Source organism: Fistularia commersonii, chromosome 8 (assembly GCF_037954325.1).
Source record: "Fistularia commersonii isolate RoL2024-O1a breed Wild chromosome 8, RoL_Fcom_v1.0, whole genome shotgun sequence".
NCBI lineage: Eukaryota > Metazoa > Chordata > Actinopteri > Syngnathiformes > Fistulariidae > Fistularia > Fistularia commersonii.
Window position 1 is genome coordinate 12,518,163 of NC_141291.1, and position 21,855 is coordinate 12,540,017.

At 39.2% G+C, this 21,855-nt stretch overlaps 2 protein-coding genes across 2 annotated transcripts; one reads left to right on the forward strand and one right to left on the reverse strand.

Annotated features, from left to right (window-relative positions):
• Positions 1 to 772: 772 nt before the first annotated feature.
• Positions 773 to 8,335, reverse strand: fbxo15 (F-box protein 15). The gene is made up of 9 exons (XM_086150364.1): positions 8,139 to 8,335; positions 7,380 to 7,484; positions 6,487 to 6,705; positions 5,044 to 5,244; positions 4,831 to 4,966; positions 4,623 to 4,705; positions 3,533 to 3,678; positions 2,798 to 2,922; positions 773 to 1,782 (listed from the first exon to the last, which is right to left on the reverse strand). Exons 1-9 carry the CDS (start codon positions 8,228 to 8,230, stop codon positions 1,516 to 1,518), a joined length of 1,374 nt encoding a protein of 457 aa, XP_086006490.1. The 5' UTR covers positions 8,231 to 8,335; the 3' UTR covers positions 773 to 1,515.
• Positions 8,336 to 18,069: 9,734 nt separating this feature from the next.
• Positions 18,070 to 21,599, forward strand: cbln2b (cerebellin 2b precursor). Its single transcript, XM_086151225.1, has 4 exons — positions 18,070 to 18,377; positions 18,797 to 19,315; positions 19,896 to 20,015; positions 20,123 to 21,599. The coding sequence occupies exons 2-4, from the start codon at positions 19,028 to 19,030 to the stop codon at positions 20,318 to 20,320; spliced, it is 606 nt and encodes a 201-aa protein (XP_086007351.1). The 5' UTR covers positions 18,070 to 18,377; positions 18,797 to 19,027; the 3' UTR covers positions 20,321 to 21,599.
• The last annotated feature ends 256 nt before the right edge of the window (positions 21,600 to 21,855 follow it).

Sequence of the window (21,855 nt, forward strand, 5' to 3'; positions counted from 1 at the left end):
CATCTACTGGAGAGCATAGATATCATACAACATTCAGATGAATTTAGCTTGATATCATGATTAGGAAATTCTAATGAGAGGCATGAAGTTTATAGTTTCCATACAAAAGCGCAATGTGTAGTGCTTTCAAGGCTCTATGGTCTTCAGCTCTGAAATTCATATACTTCATGAAGCTATTACTGTGTGGCAAACACTTGCATAAATGGTGTTTTGCTCTTGTGAGCCCATTATTAGCCAACTATATCCTTGGCACCTTTTTTTTACAAATAAAATTGAAGGATGGGTAGTTTGCAACAGCCAATGGCAGTTCACAGCAATTGATGTGATAGCAAACGAAGGGATGAAGGTCAGTGTGATGGAAAGGAGATATAATACACTTGTAACCTGAAAGTCATATATGGTGCACATCATTCAATCCAGATAATTGCCAATGGAATGTGTTTTGTCAATGCACGGGGTGTCCAAGAAATTCAGTGCAGTTCCATATGTCTCTCATACTCATGAACAGCCTTGACATTATAGGTACAAATCAGTTCTAGGTTAGATGCAGTCATTGTGTACAGGCCTTAAAAATTACACACACACATATATATATACATACATATATATATATATATGTATGTATGTTAACATACATGCATATTACTGCTAAAAAATAAAGGGAACACTTAAACAACACAATGCAACTCCAAGTCAATCACACTTCTGTGAACTATACCTATATATATACACACACATATGCATATATATATATATATATATATATATGTGACATTTGCAGAAGCTACAAGACAATTCATCACACATCGCATTGCCTACATTTATCCCCACTGCCTTATTTCCCCAAACAACTTGGGATGTGCAAGTGTAGTTGATTATGAGTTTGAAAAAGGAAAAGTAAATAAATAAATAAGAATATTTTCAAGGAGACGATGACCCTAACTTGAGAAATGGAAAGGAAGTCTCAGAAATCCCATTATCCAGATGCCTGCCATATTTTATTGCCATCAGCAGTATCTGGCCATCAGCAACGCCAACATTTGCTCTCCTAATTCTATCAACTTGTGCAGGGGTGTGGACATTAAAGTTTTCAAACCAAAAATGGTCCCGGAATGCCAATGCTGCCAAGGCAATTCCGTTTATGCAATTAAATGCATAACCTTATGTGATGCCTTTAATAAATTATAATTAAATGTTCCATATGAATATATTACCATCCCTTCTCTAAGGTGTAGAAAGCAGTATTGTGCTTTATTTGATGTACAGTTAAGAACACTATTGATTATAAAACACTAAATTTCAGCTCAAGACAACAAGAACTGGGACAATCTATAAAATTTAAAATTAGTACTTTAAAATCCATGACATCCATCACTATCTCAATGCTTGTATAGAAACGGGTGTGTATTAGTGTATTCCAATTGTAGGCATTTTGCAGAGATATAATTTCAATTTAATTTGTAGTATCAAGCCCTGATGATAAAGTACTATGAAAAAATCTTTCAGAGCAAGGGTTCAGTAATCTCTATTAAAATGCTTGTTCACTTTGCAAGTAGTCACATAAACAACTAGGCTGATAAGGATAAACTGCATCTGTTCCTGCATCCAAACAATATCCATCTTCACTTGACCATCTGAATCCAGATAATGTATCAGAAAGTGGTCACCATCATAATCAAAAGAAGTCTGTGTCTTTATTGGCTTCATGGTGACAGGAGAGCAAACGCACCAGAGGAGATTCTTGAATTCATCCAACAGAGTGAGACTCATGATGCAGCAATTCTGGGAAACAACAGAAACGCATACATGGCCATTTAGTAATCCTTATCTAAGTGATAGAGTACAATATGTATATTCCAGCTGTAATATAAGTCAATAAGTTCAATTTAAGGCCCATTTGAACCTAATGTTGAGTGTACAGTTACAATTTCCATCCATTCAACCATCCATCCATCTTCTGCTGCTTATCCTGCACACGGGGTTGCGGGGGATGCTAGAGCCTATCCCAGCTGTCATCAGGTGAGAGGCGGGGTACACCCTGGAGTGGTCGTCAGTCAATCGCAGGGTCACATATATAGACAAACACCCATTCACTCACTCACTCACTCACTCATCGGGGCAATGCTCCCAATTTTTTTTCCAGTTAACCTGGTGCGTGTTTTCTGACTGTGGGAGGAAACCGGAGAATCCGGAAACCCACGCAGACACGGGGAGAACATGCAAACTCCACTGTGAGGCCAAAGCGCTAACCACTGCACAACCATACCGCCCACTTACAATTTATGATAGTAAATTAATTTTAAACGCATTATCCTCAGCCCAGAGATGAACAAATAAAGTCCAACTCAGCTGAGTCCCAATTGAGAAATAACATGTAATTATTCACTGTTTTGGCAAGAATTAGAAAATTCCTGTAAGATGCTCTATTCATGCATGTTTTTTTTCTTTTTAACACAGAATAAAACAGATTTATGTTCCATATTATTCAAAGGCCAAAATGTTGCTTAACTGTGGCAGAAAAGCATCCAAAATGAACACTTAAAAGGGTTTTTCTACAATTGCAGTTTATCTAAGAATATATGTTGACTGCCTTTTGTGAAGAGACTCTCATGTTTGTTCAAAAAAGCACAATATTGTTTGAATGACTAAAGGTGCAGCTACAGCATGTAGGAAGCCTGTACTCATCAATACCGCCTGAATAAGTGCAAAACAAAGAGGTAAAATTCAGTGCTTTGTGTTGAGGTTATGAAATGTACTGAAAATGTTGACAGTGCCATTAGTCTCGAGTTGATAGTACCTCCACTGTGCCCTGCAGGGCCTCACAAATCCAGGGAAAAGTAATTTTTCCTGACAGAGGTATGTGCTGTGACAAGTTTGTCCCATTAACTGCAGTTAGCGAGATCAACCCATTGCAGATCTCACCTGTTCAAAGACATAATTGGAGAACAGTGCATTACTAGCGTTGCCATTTTCTCATTTATTCATTTGATGTATTAAAACAATTAACTGTAAAATCTTTATACACTCTTCAGGCTTTAATAGTTCCTATGAGGTTATCATAATATTCAGGTGCCATATTGATAGTTATTAACCAATATTAAGGTTAATAACTATGCTGACAATTTACATATCTGTAGAGAGATAATTTTGGTGTAAACTACTACAGGTACGATATTGACTAAGAGCTGCCAGCCAGGAGGTATCGAGGAAGACCAAAGAGAAGATTTATGAATGTAGTGAGCTAGGATATGAAAGTAGTTGGTGTGAGAGAGGAGGATACAGAGAATAGGGTTAGATGGAGAAGGTTGATTTGCTGGGGCGATCCCTAAAGGGAGAAGCCGCAAGGAAATGTAGAATAGACTACAGGCACAATAAACGGTTTCCAAACCCATGATCAGCCTCAGTATTAAAGATTTACATTTTATACACATTATTTTTAAAGGGCACATACTTTTCTAAATTTCTTTTAGCTCTATTAGCTCTGTGAATTTTCATTTGGTTACATTCTAGAATGTGGAAATGTATAGGATACTTCTGCGGCAGAATAGCTGAGAGAAGCTTCTGGACATGATCTCTTTCCCAGTGGTGTGGAGAACAATGTGTAGTTGGTAACCATGGAGACCAAAATCAGGATCTATGTCATCAAAAGGCATTTTCAGCATTGGTTCCAGGTAGGGACTGCAAAAAATATAGAATTTATATGGAGCTAGATGTGGGGTTCAACATCAAGAAAGAGGATTTCATTGACCTGTAAGTAGATGAAAATGCAAATTTCAATTTTGTTTTACATTTTTGTTTTTTCACAACCCCAAATGTGAAGAATTTCCCAAGTATTTATGAATGATGAAGTATGACAAAACATTATATACGATATGCACCCATAAATTAAGTCATTCCAAAAAACATAGTGTGTTGTGAGACTTCATATTAATGAGAAGAAACAAGGTATTTTTTCTTAATATAATACCAATAATCAGTCACTGACGTTTGACAGATTGACCTGTATGATGCGTATGGACAGATAATAATGTTAGAAATCTGTGCTTTCACAAGAGACCAGGAGAGGGGGCTGTATGCCTTTCCTGCTACCCTGTTGCAATGTGAGACTCACTGGAATAGGAATGGGATCTGGTAGACTGTGAGATTCTGAAGATGCGTCACGACACCTCCCATGTCAAAATTAAAAGTCAATCAGCATCAACAGATAGATTACAAGTTATTTTCAGTTGGATAGGACAACTTTGTGATCACTGTGGTCTAGTTCACTGGTTTTCAATCAAGTGGCATCCTGCTCCTGCATTTTCAGATATAATTCAAATTAAATAAACAGCACATTCATCCAATTTACCCCCATTCCCCACCTCCCTTGTCATTTAAGGTCTGCTAATTAGTGAATCCTACGTCAGCAGCGCTTGGCTGGAAATCAGCACTTGCATTGTGATGCCATGAAGGAAAAAAAAAAATCACTGATGTGGCTAGGCTTTCAGAAGCTGTGATGCAAAACGAGTGGATCAAGACTATCACAAATGGTTCCTTTTTTTAGCTCTAACCAGCCAATGGTGACACTTTCTTCCATGTGAATGAGAATATGATTAAGAGATGTCTGTTCCAATGAAACCTACCTCACAGAGGATCCTTGGATGCTTTTTTCCACTATCCTATGGAAGTGGAGAGTGAGCATGAGAAAGGCAAGGCACCGCTGATCCTGTCAGAGACAAAATTCAAATTGGCTTTACAACATATTGTTAATTTTACTGCAATAACAACCTTAATAACTTGTCTCACCGTTCTTGACTTTCTAGGTAATATAAATGAATGACTAATACTTGCCTTCCAAACACCCAGTATTATTCCAGGTTTCAGCAACTTCAGCTCAACCAGTTGGTCCTGCCCAAAGTCCTGCATACTTTTACTTAGAGCCCCAATGTCTATTTTCTCCATGAAAGACTTCCAGCCAGGACTGACACTGCAAGGGAAAAAAAAAAAAAAAACTCGATTTAAGACAAAAGAGAATAGAAAGGGGATGGATGCCAACTGTCTTACTTCTTGAAACCAAGGCTATTGAGGGCTGTCCTCCTGACACCGTGGAGTTGAAGGGTGGAAAAATGGGTGTAGTCGGACCAACGGGCTCCACTCCACCACAGAATCACAGAAGTCTCAAAGAACTGGAACCAGTTGAGCCCAAATGTGGCTTCATGCCCTGACTTTTCAGAGATTGTTAGCTCCCAGGTGATGTTCAAGTTCCTACAAATTTTCAACCATGAGATATAACAGTAGAAAAGGTTCAAATATTAATAGTCAAATGCATTTACATAATTGCTCTAGGAGAATGAAAGTTCAAGTCATTGAGCACTGGCCTTTACATTTCAATTAAAAAAAGCACAGTGGTAGGATTCTGGTATAATCTAAAATATAATGCTATGCAAGGAATGTAATGATTCAACAGCTGTTGGGAGAAATCTCTTGCTCTAATTCTGTCCCAACTGTGATTCAGGACTGCCCCAACTCTGATGCAGCATGGGTTTTGCTGAGGTGTCATCCAATATCAATTAAGGAACAAAGGCAAAAACTGGAGCAGCTCAAGCAGCCCCGGATGACCCAGGGGAATTCACTCTGCATTTCACTCTTGCTTGTGAAATGATTATTAGCAAGGTAAATCATACACTCTCCAGTGTCTCAAACAGAGAAACCCCCAAAGGGATCTGTCTGGGATGGTGGGAGGAGAGAGGCGAGGGGAAATGTGTGCAACGGTATGCGTATGTTGTGAATGAGGGGTTTGGAGGCAAGGTAATTTATTTCAACAATTCAGACAGTTTCTGCAAGAAACACAATTATTCCTCCTTCCCCCCCATGCACTGCAGCAATGCCACAGAACTCAAAATTGAGTGCTATGCACCCTCTAATCAGAGGTTATAAAAACACATTAGAAACTATTATGGAGTTTTCCCATACGTGGTGGTATCCTCCTGAGTAGGCATCACATTCAGACAGAGACTCTCTTTCTAACCTTTAATAAGAGAGTATCATTTTAAGTGTGATGTAAAAAATAAATAAACAATTGAAAAATAAACATGTTTTGATTGCAAAATGTTTAAAGTCTAGTTTCTACTCTTTCCTGACAGCACTGGTTACTGAAGTTGTACTTTTTTTCAAAACACAATACAGATTCCAGTGATCTCACATATTTTCTTCTAGTTAAACAAGCAACTCCTGACAGAATGCAAGCACAGCACATGGCATGACATAAAAGTATGTCAACAAAGAAACAAAACCAAGAACCATTTGCTCACTAAATTCAAACTGCAGGCGACCAATTTTCATTAACCGATATCCCCTCTCATTTCTCATTCCCTACTCATTGGCTGAGGAGGTGCCACTTGATTACAACTTTCAAATATTAAACCATTACACACCATGTTTAAAATAAATAAATAAATAAAATAAATAAATAAAAAAGAAAGAAAAAGAAAAACTTTTTCCTCTTGCCTGAGGACCCGCTCTGTTTGGCTGGGCAGACCAGTGTGACGGCTGATGAGTCCAAGATGTCTTTTCCACTTGTTCATGTCACGTACTGCAAGATATTCGAAGTACTGCCACTTCCAGTAGCCGGTAGCCCGATCCTGAACGTCTGCTTCATCCACACTCTTGGGTTTCAACTTTTTCTTCTTGTTAAGCTCTGCTATGTATATCTTATACCAAATAGCACTGTAGTGATTTTATGTATGGGAATTAAAATGAGGGAGATTGCAGTGAGTGACAAAAATTGATGTAGGACTCAAAAAACAGACAGACAGACAGAGATTTGTTCCAAAAAGTAATTCATGGTAAATTTTCACAATGAAAATAACTTTGCCCTAGTTTGCTCTTCACTGAATCTTTATTTTTAAAACAAACACCGCTCTGCATTTGAAAGTGAGATTATGAGAGTGTTAAAAACAACCAAAAATTTATGAAATTTGAGAGACTGAAATAGCACAATTACCATCTGAAATACTAAATCGAGTTTAAAGCTATGAGAGATGGTTCTGGGTAGTTATTTAGGCAGTTCCACTGCCAAAAAATGTGTTTGTTTTTGTTTTATTTAGCTTGCTTCTCAGTACAAGTTTGCAAAAAACTAACAACTTGGTTCTTAGAAAATTCAGATGAGTGGTGTAGATTGTCAAGCAATAACTCACTCAAAAGTTATCGATCAATTTATCCTAAGTTCAATGTTGTTCATTTGCACCATAACTTCCCCATGGCCTGAGGTTAAGTGAGAAAATACTGACAAACAAAAATGCTGTGTGACTTTGTAAAACCTAATGGATTGAACTACAAACATATTTTAGGTTTTTAATGAAACAACACACAATGCTTTACAGGGTAAAGATAATACTTACTTATCATTGGCAAGCTGATAAAAAAGCTTATCGACAAAAGAGATACTATAAAGTGCAGAAGCATCAAGGTATGACAGAATCCTCATCAGTATCTCAGATGGCAATCTGTAATGAAAGAGCGAGATATTCAGGACAGGAACTGACACGGATGCAGTAATCTGTTGATTTTGTGCATTTCTTTAACAGTATTTTGATGCAGAACCAAAGCTGCAAATGAGGTTTACTGTGGAAATAAACAGTAAACATGGTCATAAATAAACTCAAAGCTAAAGACAGCTTCAGCATGGTTTAGGTTTTACTCATAATCATTGAGAAAAATCAAAATTCATTTTTTTAACCTTATTAAGAAATATATGTGTGTGTGTGTGTGTGTGTGTGTGTGTGTGTGTGTGTGTGTGTGTGTGTGTGTGTGTGTGTGTGTGTCCGAATAATTTTTGTTGCCATAGTAACCAAATGCATAGCAAAGATTCCACGGCACACAAAATCAGATGCAACTACGTTTAAAACACTGACGGACAAGTTTACAAGTGTAGTTTTAATGTGGGGATTGTTGTTGTGGTTGACAAGTACGGCTATTATGACTTAGATTTTTTCAGGAAATGCAAACCTCTTTCATTCACCCACATTCTAAGTTACTTCTATGGTGCGTGACTGCAAATAAAGCTTCCCAGACTTGAGACGCTCGACCACCGGCCAGCCTGATCTGTGGCGCGAACTGAACACCACGCAAGTGAAAATATCACGCTCGTCACACGCTACCTTTGCAGGAAATTTGGAGTCCACGCAGAGGAGGATCTGCCCGCCGCCTCGGACCTCCTCACTCTGAAACCTCCTGCTTTCTTGGATGCCATTTATCCCTTTGCTCTTCGCTTCACTTCCAGTCACTGACTCACATTAGCATAAGTTTAGCAAGTGGTTTCCGTTCCTTAAAGTCATATATACCACTTATGCTACTACTACCACATACATAAATTAATACATACTTGCATAAATGATCTTTGCCGTTAAATGTCAGAAGTATTCGTAAAACAAGAAAACAACAACAGTCGGTGTCAAGTCCCTATGGCAACCTGCTGTTAACATTCTGCCATAGGATAATCTCACTTCCGGCGTGGTGTGACATCAGCCACCTTTCAAAATAAAATATTTAACGTTTCTCTAAATGAATTATCGATGACAATAACAGGAGGAACAATATTAAAGATAAGGTTAATGGTTATTTTTGTTTTACAACAACATCTAGTTGAGAAATTATTCTTCTCCTTTTCCCTTCAGGCATCGCCACAGCAAATCAACCTTCATCATCTAACCCTATTCTCTGTATCCTCCTCTCTCACACCAGCTACCTTCATATCGTCTCTCACTACATCCATAAATCTTCTCTTTGGTTTTCCTCTAGACCTCCTGCCTGGCAGCTCCAATTCATGCATCCGTTTAGCAATAAATTCACTATCCCTCCTCTGTACATGACCGAACCATCTCATTCTAGCTTCCTTGACCTTCTCTCCAAAGCATCTAACATGTGCTGTTCTTCTGATAGACTCATTCCTGATCCTATCCATTGTGGCCACTCCCAAAAAGAACCTTAGTATCTTCATCTCTGCGAGCTCTAGCTTTGCCCCCTGTCTTTTCATCACTGTAACTGTTTCTAGTCCATACAGCATCGCTGATCTCACCACTGTCTTGTAGATCTTTCCTTTCATTCTGGCCAATAGTCCTCTATCGCATAGTACCCCTGACACTTTTCTCCACCCATTCTTTTCACCTCTTTACCACACTCTCCGCTGCTCTGGACTGTTGACCCTAAGTACTTGAAATCCTCTAACTTCTTGATCTCAACTCCCTGTAGCCTCACCATTCCACCCGGGTTCCTCTCATTCACAGACATATACTCTGTTTTGCTGCGATTAACCTTCATTCCTCTCCATTCTAGAGCATACCAGAGCATAAGATTATTGTGTTTGATTTACACGTTTGGTTTTGGCAAAAGTTTTACGCCGGATGCAACCCTCTGCATTTGGGAGCCCAGGGAGACACTAGTCTGTGCCCCCCCGAGGCTGGCTCAGGGAGTTGCTGGCCCGTGCCACCTTGAGGCTGCATTATCTAGTTGAGAAAAAATGTTTTGAATGAATTAAGTACACTTCTTCATTTCACTTAATTTTATTGTAATTCTATTTTATGTATTCTATTTTATGTATTTTATTTACATATTTTATTGGCTTTTCACCTTCTAGAAATGTGAACAACGTGATTAATGTGACAACTTACACATACTAGTTACAATAGGCTGTGCACACTGAGCAATTTGTTTTGGTTATTCTAAGTTCAAGAGAAGGATTTGGAAAATAACAAACAAATTTAATAGAGGCTGTAAATAGTTCAGGTATTGTATTTGAAGTGGAGCTGAAGCGAGGGAAAGTCTTTTGTCAAATAAAAAAGATCCCAAGGTAAAAATGAGGCATGTGTGTGCAAAAATGACCAGGAGTCTCATAGTTCTGTTTTGTTCGTTAGTTTTTTGTTTTTTTGTTTTTTTTTCTTTTTCTCTTATTTTTTTTCAAATAGACAAAAACACGAAGGCACAATCTGCAGATGATGGTGGAGTGGGTAGGGAATTAAATATCTCCTAAAGCTCCAACAGTCAGCCTGGATGAGTCAGGATATAAGAATGTTATTTCCTCACCAGCAGCATCAGGTTAGAAAAATGGAAGCTCTATGGCAACTTAATTAGCCAAGCTTAGTAGGTCTCATATATTTACTCACATACTGTAACTCCAGACTGTGTGGGTGTTACCTCTAAGAACAGCTGCTAACAGGTCCACCCCTCACTTACATGCACAGTCATGAACATTTTATGTGCCCTCTTGTGCTCTGCAGGTTCCCCTCAGGTCTGCACCTGCAGTATATTATCACTGCATGATCTGAGCTCTGCTGCCAGAACAGACTTTTCCGCAACTAATGACGTCGGAGTGGAGAGGGCTTGGGACCTAGAGGGCTGTGTTGATAGACTCAGGAGGGACAATACATAGTTATCTTTCGGTTTCATAAGGTGTTTTTTCTTTTTTGTCTTTTTTGCCACACTTACATCATTCTCTATCGGGACAGAAAGGGTGAAGAGTTCATCCAAGCTTTTATCAGCACTTGTCTCTCTATGTTGAGGTTAATGCTTTTGTATAATGTGATTATGGTATGTGAATACAAATATTGGGTCAAGTGCGTGAATAAAATGAATTGATTAATGCATTTCCAGTATTTTTCTATTTTCTATTTTATATTTTTTTATACATTATTTGCCAGCCTACCATAGCTATTTTGACAAAACAAAACTCATTTTTACTCTGACATAAACACAAAAAGTCCATGAGGAAAAACAAAAACAAAATGCACATTGAAATACAAGCTTTATAAATATGGATACTTAGCCAAAAAACTGAGTAATCAGTCTGTTTGTTAAAAATATACAGTACATACTTGCAATACTTGCAATAGTGATACTACATATGTAAACTTGGAGGCAGCTTCAATTGCTATTTATTTTGCTGCTAGTTTTATTGTCTTTGTCTGGTCTGCGTGAAGTATGCTGTCATCTGAAAAGCGCTTTCAACTCTGCTGGCAATGACATACATAAATACTTTATATGAAAGTTAAAAAAGAGGGGTGGATCCTCTCCCTCATGCACATATGGCTACAACGAGTTCCCAAGCCATTTTGTCATCCACATAGTTGGCAATGACCTCAGACTGATTTCGAGACATGAACATGCATCCCTAATGGAGAGGTGAACTGTGTGGCTACATAAAGAGTTTCCCTCAATGATGATCACATTTTAAAGCATCATTAACCTGCAAGTTTGGAAAACTGTAAAAACACTGAAGGTCAACAAGGACTGGACTCACAAAGTATCATATCCATCTGCAAATAGGAATTAATTATCTTGTCTTGTCATCAATGATATCACTACAGATTGTTCTCATTGTGCTTTGAAAAAAAATACTTTTTTTTTTTCTTTTTTACAAAAATGCACATTGAACATCCATACCTCCTTTCATGCCTCCCTTGCCATGGGCAATTCTTATTATCCAAAACTTGACAAAGATAGACAACTTGTTGACATTGCAGATAAAGTTGGTGCAAGAAAATAGAACAGGGACTAAGGTAAAACAGCAAGTTGATTTTATTAGCCATTGGCATTGGCAAACAGAGCCATGAAAAGAGACAGGCTCAGCTTAATTAAGGTTGGTTAATTGTCTAGTGTGTCTGGGAGTGAGTCATCCTGAGGCTATAAAACGCCGTTAGGGGCAATTAGGTCAAGGACACTGTCTATCTCAAGGACACTTGGTCACAGTCTCTGCAGAATTAACAGATCAAGCGGAAGACAATAACTTATTTTAATTGCTTGAAAACAACTCTACCTCACTGGTTGAAACATGCAATGAATAGAATTTTGACAGTGTTTTTAATTTATTTTCGAATTTTCTGACAGAAATGAAGAGGCCTGATTCTCAATCATGCACAGTCATGTCTAGGCGGAAGAAGATACTGCAATAACTTTAAGTCGGTGGATTGTTTTAAAAACAATCAACAGGCATGCAACAGGCAACAACAGTTTTTTTTTTTTGCAAGCGTTGTGAATAGGAGTAGTGTCGTATTAAAAAAATACATAATTGCTGTCATTAACTACACTGTTCACATTGTTAACTGTCTAGTCAGATTTAACTACACACATAAAAACATACACAAAAAATATATAAATTACCTCAAACACTTGTAATTTTAAGCCATGAAAAAATGGTTTAACCTAGGGTCTCAGTGAGGAACTGAAATGGTGTTAGAAGACAGAGAAAAATGCCAACGTATTAATTTGCCATCGTCAAAAAGCACTGAATACTCCTGCAATGTGTGTGTGTGTGTGGTGTGTGTGTGTGTGTGTGTGTGTGTGTGTGTGTGTGTGTGTGTGTGTGTGTGTGTGTATTTATGTGTGCATGTTTGTGCGTGCGTGCGAGCATGCATTTATGTGTTTGTTTTTACCAGCAGGAGCGGCATTGCAAACATAGGCATGACATTTGTACCGTGTAAAGCTGGTTTTATATCCTCCAGGGGCACAGAGTCAGCATCGCTCCTTCCTCTCATGCGGCTACACATAAGCCCAACAATGAGAACAGTGGGATATGTTCACATCCTGACTGCATTTTTGTTAGGTATGATTGTTTTAAATTTTGACACACAGCTCAGCTTCACATTGTAACGCTTAGGTGTGCCCACCCAGCTACTCCTACACTATAGAGTAGGTAATATGCATATGCACATGCACATTGCATGTGTGTCTGTGAAACAACAGCAACACACTAATATCATCAGCTTTGCAAAGTGTGTTTAATTGTTGCATGTACACTCCAAATGTGTGAATTGACACCCCAAGTTGTGATTGCATGCTTTTAAATCCTGATGTTTCCAGTAAGAATTTATTCAACCATTGCTGAAAATGAGACTGTAAGTTACAAACATTACACAAATACTGATAATCCACACTCAAGACTCCTTAAAGATGACCAGTTTGTCGTCATTAAATGAAATAAACTGTTTTCCAGGGCACAGTCAAAGCACAGTCATGGGTCTCTAATGTGAAACCTACGAAATGAATATTCTGATATCTATGGGTTGTGCAGACTATAGTGTGTGTGTGTGTGTGTGTGTGTGTGTGTGTGTGTGTGTGTGTGTGTACATAAGTGGAATGAGGTGGGGTGAATGAAATGGTTGGAGGGGATGAGAGGTGAATGGTTAGTTGCAATACTGAATAGCTGGTGTGTGAATGTGAGCATGGGATATTTTTGTAAAAAAATAGGTGAACATAGGACAGTCTTACCCATTCATTTCCAGTGGTGTGGAAGTCATTTTGAGCACCAAAGGTTGTACTAAACTGCTCAAAATTCAATATATCAGGGATTGTGGAGGAATATGAAAAACCTTGAAGAAATCACAACTCTGGCGTAAGGCAAAAAGACCCGCTGGATTAATAAATAGCTGATCCAAAGCTAGTTTCAAGAAAAACATGCTGCTTTAGCCTGACCAATTTGTAATATAGTGGCGGGTTATTAGAGTGAAACTGACTTGTGGGTTGAAAAGTCAGAGCTTCTTTATAACTCCCAGTTGTCTTTTATATTTAAAGGTCATGTGTCTCTAGTGAAAAGAGAGGTGCAAGTAAATATTTGTACTACACTGGAGCATTTAATTGACATTACTGGTCACTGACTTTGCCTTTAACTGATGAAGCTGATAGTAGATCTTTTAGTCCTATGTAGTTCTAACATGTCTTATATTTGAACTGTTCTCTGATCATAAAACTGTTGGACTGCTTTGCAAAAATGTAAAAAAGAAGAATGTGAATGTGTCATTAGTTGAACATAACTGTTAAAGAAAGAAATATCCTGAAATATATTCTACCTCATCTACTTTTTTCTCGGAAACACATATGGATTTATTTTTTTTTCCCAGAGATATACTTCAAAACACTTGGACAGAGGCAACAAAGGACAGGGAACTTTTGGGAAAGATTGCAGCATTTGAAGGGGAATCTGTTAATTGGTGACAGTTTATTGTATTTGATGGGTATGAACAGCACACTTCTTCAAGCAAGTTGATAAATATTTTTTTCAATGTGTCATTTCAAGAACAGTAGGGATTTTACCACCGACATTCCATGATATTTTGAGGTGATCCAGAGAATGACTGACCTTCAATTTCAATCCTTGATGCTGCACTGCAACAAAAACTTGGGGATTTGTTTACAATACCTCGGTTTGGACACATTTTGAAAACACTTCACTGGACGGAAGACAATCAACAACAAAGAGCTAAATCTGCTCACTTACTGGGCAACTCACAGACCAGATATTAAAAACTTTACCAAGCAAACTCCTGAGCAGAGAGCAGACCAGGGATACAGCCAACTGGGCACCCCATCCTGTGAGAACAACAAATATTACCAAGTGAAAAAAGCAAAACAACAAACAACTGCTATAATGCAGCTGCCCCAATGAACTTTGACTTTGCCTCCGGCCTTTAGTGGGGGTTCACCTTGGTCGACTGAGGTCTGCCTGCCTGCCTGCTTGCCTCTCAGTTGTCCACACAATCCCTTCGTCCTAATACAAGTCAACCTCTGCACTTTTCTGGTGTCCTCCTCTTTTTTGAAGTAAAAAAAACTTGTTTTTTTCCACTGCTGTTAACTTCAACACCAAGCTCAACATTTAATAATGCCAACCCCTCTTTTTGTGTCTTGAAAGTCCTTAAAAATAAAGGAAAATGCTTATGATTGTTTTGAGGGGCTGCATGAGATTGCATGTCCTTTGCCTTCATTTTCACTGAGACAGAACAATGGAGCCCAAACATACAGTACAACTGCGAACACACCAAAGAATTTGCCCGCTCTGGGAGCTGAAGGCTACAACTACCAGAACATTTTTTTTTCTTTTCCTTGCAATATTGATTCCATGCCTAGCACCTGCGTAACCTAACATAGAGGGGTATTGTTGATAATTTCCTTCTCCTCAAGAGGCATCGCAGATTCAGGTAGGTCAAACACTGAGGCCAGAGGCCAAAAGATATTGTGTGAACAGGAAAAAAATATATAAATAATATCAACAAACTTTTTTTTAATATACCTGAACAGTTACATGATGAGAATCAGTTGAGTTACAAGCAATGTGTAGTTCACAAACATATTAATTCAGGATTTGGACATTGTTTTTTGCTAATTTTGGGACAGAAAATTGTTCACATAGTTGCATTCTTAAAATGACTTCCGATCGCAGAAAAACAACTTGACCGATTTGAAATGTAATTAATTCAACACACAGTAGATCATTAAACAGCTTTGGTGATCTGGACATAGGTTTGCCTTTAAACATAAACTTGATCAGAATCCAATACTTACGGTAACTATAAAATGCATCAGATTACTTTTATCCAGGTTTCTTTCAAGGGAATCTAATGAAATAGATGTATCTACAAATAACTATGTAAAAGTCAAATTATTTGGATGGATTCCTGCAGAGGGGGAAATTTTAGCAGCTCTGACACATCCATGCAATTAATACAGGAAATGTCTCTTGTAATTAATGTGAAATGTGTAATTAAATAACAATCACCTTTGTGAGATTTGCATATGATGTCACCAATTACCATGGGATCCATTCATATACAAGTTTCATCAAACTTCATCAAAGAACATCAAGAGTACAGCTTCATTTAAGCACACAAAGCACATATATGAAAAATAGATTTCAAAAAACTTGAGTAAAATTAATGCTAAAAATACAAACATTGAGCTACTCAGAAAAGATGTAATATATATTTCCCCAGTTCCCTAAAAGTCAGAGCAAGCTAAAATGACTTCAAGCGAACCCTGAATTTTAAAACCTGATTAGGACCAAGGCCCAGTTGTAATTTATTTAATCATTTTCACATGTTTACTTGTCAAATTTGGTCAAAATTGTGATTTTGAATGTAGAATGAATTTAACATGAAACAGTTTGTATGCCATTATTCTTTAATTACATTTATCATCCCACATCGTGATTATTACAACTATAAAGGGAGAGAAAATGATCAAAACATAATACTTAATCACTCCTTCTCATGTTAAGCATTTCCTTCAGAGTGGTTGTGAAAGTGACTTCCAAATTATTTAGCTTATGACCTCATTTCAAAAGTGAAGACATGGAGCATTTATAGTTGTACATTGACAGATGGACAAGCCACGGATGGTTGGATAGATACAAACATTTATCCTGAGCTTGCTGCTGTTGACTCCCCCTGTTTTTTCTATAATGTTTTGTGCAAACAATTTTTGAATATTTGCATTTATCACAGAAAAAATAATATTTCATGTAAAAGCCCTGGCAATATATTCAAAATAACAGCACGTAGTCCCTTGTAAACAAATACCTCCTACATTAAGTAGCATCAAGGTTATGGGGAGAATGGTGCAGTTTGTCTAAAGAACATAAAACCAGCAAGACAGAGGCTGAGTACTTTTCCTTGCGAGTACAGATGGCTCGCTGTAAGACCCATCACATAATTGACCTCCCCGTTTCTGGAAGCCAGTAGGCTCTGCTAGCTGTCAGGGAAAATAACCGTAACAATGTTGTCAGTCTGGCCATTCAGGTCTCCTGAAGGACGAGAAGTCCCTTTTAGGGCAACGGCAGCCCCTGGTATGTTAATGCCATGTAGGCCACATCCCTTTTTCTCCATGTCCCCCATACTTGACATTTGATGTTTTCCGTAGCTATGTGTCCTTCTGAAGGCCCGAGGTCAGTTGTGGCTCTTGGATACCTGATGTCACTCTTCCACATGGTTTGTCAGTCAGCAATGACAGTGCCCTGGTTGTCAAATTGGGTTGAGAATGGGAGAATGATGTACATCATTGAGTCTAAAATAATGTATTTTGTTTGAACGCAAGTCAAGTGATTCATACTGTAGATCTCATGTAGCAGGTTGTTTCTTTTTTTAATTCTGATTCAAGACAGCGTGCTGTATCTTTGATGAAATATTATTTTTCTTCTCCCCGTCTGTTATTTCAGTAAAAACGCCATGAAAATGGCATTAATATAACTGTATAGACCCTCGTTCCCATTTCCTTCACTTTATCAATTCAAGTGTTTCCCCTCTGTTACACCCATTTCTGTGTTTCTTGTGCTGCTGTTGACTGGTACTCAAATTGATAAAGAAATAATGGCATGATTTAGCCATACATTATAGAACCAGAAAACAGTCAGAGGAGTCAGCTGGGCGAATGGTATACATTTTTATGAATTTTATGTATGGGTTATAAATAAATAGAAAAAAATATTGCTCATAGAAAAATAGCTCACAATCAGTCAGCTAATGCGTTGTTTAAGTGGAATAAACCTCGCATGTGTCTCTGTTATGATTTCGGAATGACTGTCTTGCTGAACAATGGCAACACCTGGCTTATCCTCTGAATTATGTGAAGGGAAAAACACCACCCAGCCATCAGACAAGACTGGTCTCTCAGATGTGCAATGTACAAAGCTTTGAATCTGTGACTCTGATACAGTCCTTCATCCCTTCAGTGGGGATGCAAAGCCATTGTGCAGACGGCTGTTTTCTGTTGTTTACGTTTTGCGATGTATATCAAAACAGATTTACATAAAGTTGAATGTTGTCTATTTATTTTGCCTTCCTTTTCCAAATGTGACCCGATTTCCTCATGTTACCAGTTACCATGCATTTATGTTGAAATAGTAACAGCAAAGGTTTAAAAATAAAGCTTACCATGTGTGGAAAAACACTGTTGGACTCTTAAAATGTGTGGAGTTGATCTAAAAGCTCATCAAAGGGCGATGACATGCAAACAATGGAAAAGAATGGCAAAAGGGCCGCAAGAGAAAGTGCATGAAGCAAGCCTTTGTTGAAGCTTCACCTGCAATGAGCAAATGAATATGTATTAAACACTCAAGCTCATTATAGCATATGCTTTTTTTCTGCGAGATGTGGGCGCACAGGTAAACTGAGCCACTGGGTGGCGCACAAGTATCTTTATTTGAATCGCGAAAGTGCTCCTTTATGTCTAATATTGTTAACATATACAAGCATGCCGAATGTGTCGTGCAACAGCAAGGTTATCCTCTGCAGCCCCCATCGTTTCAGATTAATCAGGGGGAGACATGAGAAACCCACAGCATATAAATGACAGACGTGGAGAGCCAGTGATCTCTGCCGCCCTGCAGGGCCCCGGAGCTCAGCGCAACTACATTGACGAATAACCTCAGTAGACACACCTCTTAGTCCACACATGTTTTCTTAATTGCGATATACTTCTGATTACTCCTGTTGCAGCGGCCACACGCAGAGAATGGGCGTGAATTAAACAAAAAAAATCCCAAGGCAGTCCAGGGACTTTCGCTTTCTCGCGTCAGCGATCCAAGGGCTCAGATCAGTCTGCCAGAGACAGGGATCACACCGGCGGGATGGATTGCACAGGTAGGACCTTTTGATGGAAATAAATGAAAATCTGCCTGCTGACCCCTCCAGCCCAAACCAGCCCCTCACAATGACCCATGAATGTGTAGTTAAAGAGGAGATGCATTTCCAGGGACATTATTTAGTGTTGCAAAGTGGTGACGAGCGGAGTTTTCCTCGAGGACGCACTGTGCAGTACCTCAAATAGCAGAATTGATCAGTCACGGACTGAAAGTGAGCCCGAGCGATTTTAACCGAGTTCCTGTTTTTTTTAACCACCTCACATGTTTTCGCTGTTTCGTGCGTTTTTACGCGTTTGCCATTTTACGCGCGCAGAAAGCATAAACAAGTTGCTTAAATTAGGAGAACTGCGTCAAAACAACATTTATTGTGACACACACTCCCACCCCCTCTCTCCCTTCTCCTTCTGAATTCCTCAGGATTTACAACGGCGGCGGTCTGAATAGACTCTAAAAAGCAACTAAGACGCGCAGAAGGGAGGGGAGTCGCAGCCGGAGAGTCAGAGGGTGTTTTGAGTGTTGGACCGTCACAGAGGAAGGAGAGGGAGGGGAAGAGAGAAGGGAGGAAGTCTGGACCAGGTGATCGAGAGCGAACAAACCTCCAAGGGGCTGCCGGGTTGTATCAGTGTGCGCAGGATCAGCGATCCGACCATGGTGCCAGCGCGCTGCCCGGGACCCTGTGCCATGTTGGCGCTGGCCATCCTTTTGGGGTGCGGCGTGGTTTTCTGTCTCGGCCAGAACGACACGGAGCCTATCGTGCTCGAAGGGAAGTGTCTGGTGGTGTGCGACTCGAACCCTTCCTCGGACGGAGCCGTCACCTCGTCGCTGGGCATATCTGTCCGCTCTGCTGGGGCCAAAGTTGCGTTTTCCGCCGTGCGTGGCACCAACCACGAGCCGTCAGAGATGAGCAACACGTCTATGACCATCTATTTCGACCAGGTCAGATATCCGTTCAAAAAGAAAAACTTCCATGATTAATTTTGCATTGTGTTTTTGTTGCTTCACCAGATCAACAATTCACTTTAATAACCATGACGCGTGGAACTTGTGAAAGGAAAATGCTTAATTGATTTCCTGTTGCGACTCTTACTCTGTAAAATGCGAGAATCGGGTATCCTTACCACAAAGTACACGATGCAGTTTCCTTTTTCTTTTTTAAAGTCCAGCGCTGTGCGTAATACGTTTTGGAAAAAACACCCCCAAACCCCGCGGATCATCCATCCATGATCCTTTGTGTCACCTGGTTCTCGGGCCTCAACTCCAAATGGAGTTGCGTGTGATAGGATGCAATGTGTTTTTCGCACAACTGGCTGTGAATTACATCAAATCGGTAACTATTAACTAAAATATATGAGCGCGGCACAGCCGTGAACACCGGTGTTACGCGAACACGCTTGTGTGTAGTCTGTCGCTTTACGCGTTTCGAAACACCGCGCGTCACTAGCGGCTGTTTTTGTGTTCACGGGTAAAATAAAAATACAAAACGCCTTACATTTGTGCGCCTCTTTTTTGGTGACAGGTTTTAGTGAACATCGGCAACCATTTCGATCTGAAAGCAAGTGTTTTCCAAGCTCCTCGGAGGGGGATTTATAGCTTCAGCTTTCACGTGGTGAAAGTCTACAACAGACAAACTATTCAGGTGAGCATTGCTCCTGCGTGCGCCTTCGGGGTTTTCAATGCGTGACCTGAGTGTTCGAAAGTGCACGGGACACTGAACCTCCACGCGTGTTTCTCCCTCCCCTGCAGGTGAACCTGATGCAAAACGATTACCCGGTTATATCGGCGTTTGCCGGCGATCAGGACGTCACAAGAGAGGCGGCCAGTAATGGAGTACTGCTGATGGTGGAACGGGAGGACCGGGTCTATCTGAAGCTGGAACGGGGCACCTTAATGGGCGGATGGAAATACTCCACCTTCTCAGGCTTTCTAGTCTTTCCTCTATAATCTATTAATTTTGCGATGTTCCATATCGCACGGGACTCCGCTTAGGTCGAGAAGAAAAAAATAACATGCAATTTATTTTTAACTTTAAAAACTGTCAGCCAAGGAAGCCGACGAATATCTGTATACCCACACCCGTCCACTATAATCACATGCGAACGTTTCCTTGGAGTTTCATGTATTCAAATACACCCGTCAACTTTTACGCAAAATGGATGATTAAAGATGTTGATCTGCCAGTGGCGTGTCTATGTCGAATATGTGGATCTTTTTTTTTTTTTTTTTTTGCTTGGAAAAACAAACTTCGCCAGCAGTCAAAGGAGAGGAGAAGAGGAGGAATTGATATCCTGGACAGACAGTGTGTTATGCTCTATTTTGTGTTTGTATAGCCTTAAAGAATATATGATTTCCCGTCCAAGTGAAGTATATGGAATTATTGACTTCCAGAGAAGAAGTGCTTTCACGCCCAAGGGTTTTTTTCCCTCTTCCTTTTGTTTTTTTTTTTTTCCCTTTTTTGCACGAATGGAAGTTTTTCTTTATATTTTGTGCTGTCAATGGTGTTGCGTTTGGATGCTGAACATAATGAAAATATGCCAAATGTGGGCCACTGACGACTTATTTAAAAGAGAAAAAGGCGACATATTTCAGCCACTGGAGACAATTTAGAGCCCTTTTATTAAAAATGACTACTATATCATTTATAAAGTACATATTCGCATTATTGTGTGTTCTACATTTCGGAATCTGCGTAGCTTTGACTGATTTAATGTTCAGTGACGTTGCTCACCAAATGTACATTGTGGAAATAATAGAAGAATCCCTCTATGTCGCGCTTAATAAAAGATATTGTATAGGCTAAGCGCATTTATCGCTACTCTTTATTCATATGGCTTTGCATTTAAAGCAAAAAAAGAGTGAGGATGATTTTTGTCATTGTTGTTTGGAGGTCAGACGTATGTAAATAGAGCTAGATGAACCCAAAGGCCTCCTGAGAAGCAGACAGTGGTTACTAGAACCAGCTGGCCTCAGTCGTTGTCCGTGGTGCTGAAGTTCCCCTGACACAAAGAGTCTAGGAGCAGTTTGGGAGTGGCTGAAAAGAAATGCCTCACGCTAGAGCCGATATGGATATATATTTTATAAGGGGTGATAACTGAATAACATGAGAATAGTGAAGATTAGAAATGGTCTTTAGAATGTCTTTTTTATTGTCGCTAATTAACACTATTGGTGTTACTTTGGGCAATTTAAACCTTCAGTGATAGACTCCTGCGAGCGCAACGGATACACTGATGCACAGCCATAAAATAACTAAGAAATGTATAAAAAAACACAATGATAATAATAATAAGAACAAGAATAGGAAAATAATTATGACTATAATTATACATATAATTTCATAAAACATAGATTTTGTGTTTGTACGACATGGTCTGAGCTATTGAGCTATTATTGTAAGATACAAGAATGTGTTTGGTTTAAAATCCTGTTTTGGAAAAATGAAAGTCCACTTTGAGCCCACATGCATGCACTTACACAGC

Bases quoted from the DNA above. Each gene is read 5' to 3' on its own strand.
- fbxo15 (XM_086150364.1), bottom strand. From the start codon at position 8,230: ATGGCATCCAAGAAAGCAGGAGGTTTCAGAGTGAGGAGGTCCGAGGCG. The intron at 6,706-7,379 runs GTAAGTATTATC...AAATCACTACAG, and splicing joins TATCAGCTTGCCAATGATAA to TGCTATTTGGTATAAGATAT. The intron at 4,706-4,830 runs GCAAGTATTAGT...TGTCTCTGACAG, and splicing joins TAATACTGGGTGTTTGGAAG to GATCAGCGGTGCCTTGCCTT.
- cbln2b (XM_086151225.1), top strand. From the start codon at position 19,028: ATGGTGCCAGCGCGCTGCCCGGGACCCTGTGCCATGTTGGCGCTGGCC. The intron at 19,316-19,895 runs GTCAGATATCCG...TTTTGGTGACAG, and splicing joins TGACCATCTATTTCGACCAG to GTTTTAGTGAACATCGGCAA. The intron at 20,016-20,122 runs GTGAGCATTGCT...CCTCCCCTGCAG, and splicing joins ACAACAGACAAACTATTCAG to GTGAACCTGATGCAAAACGA.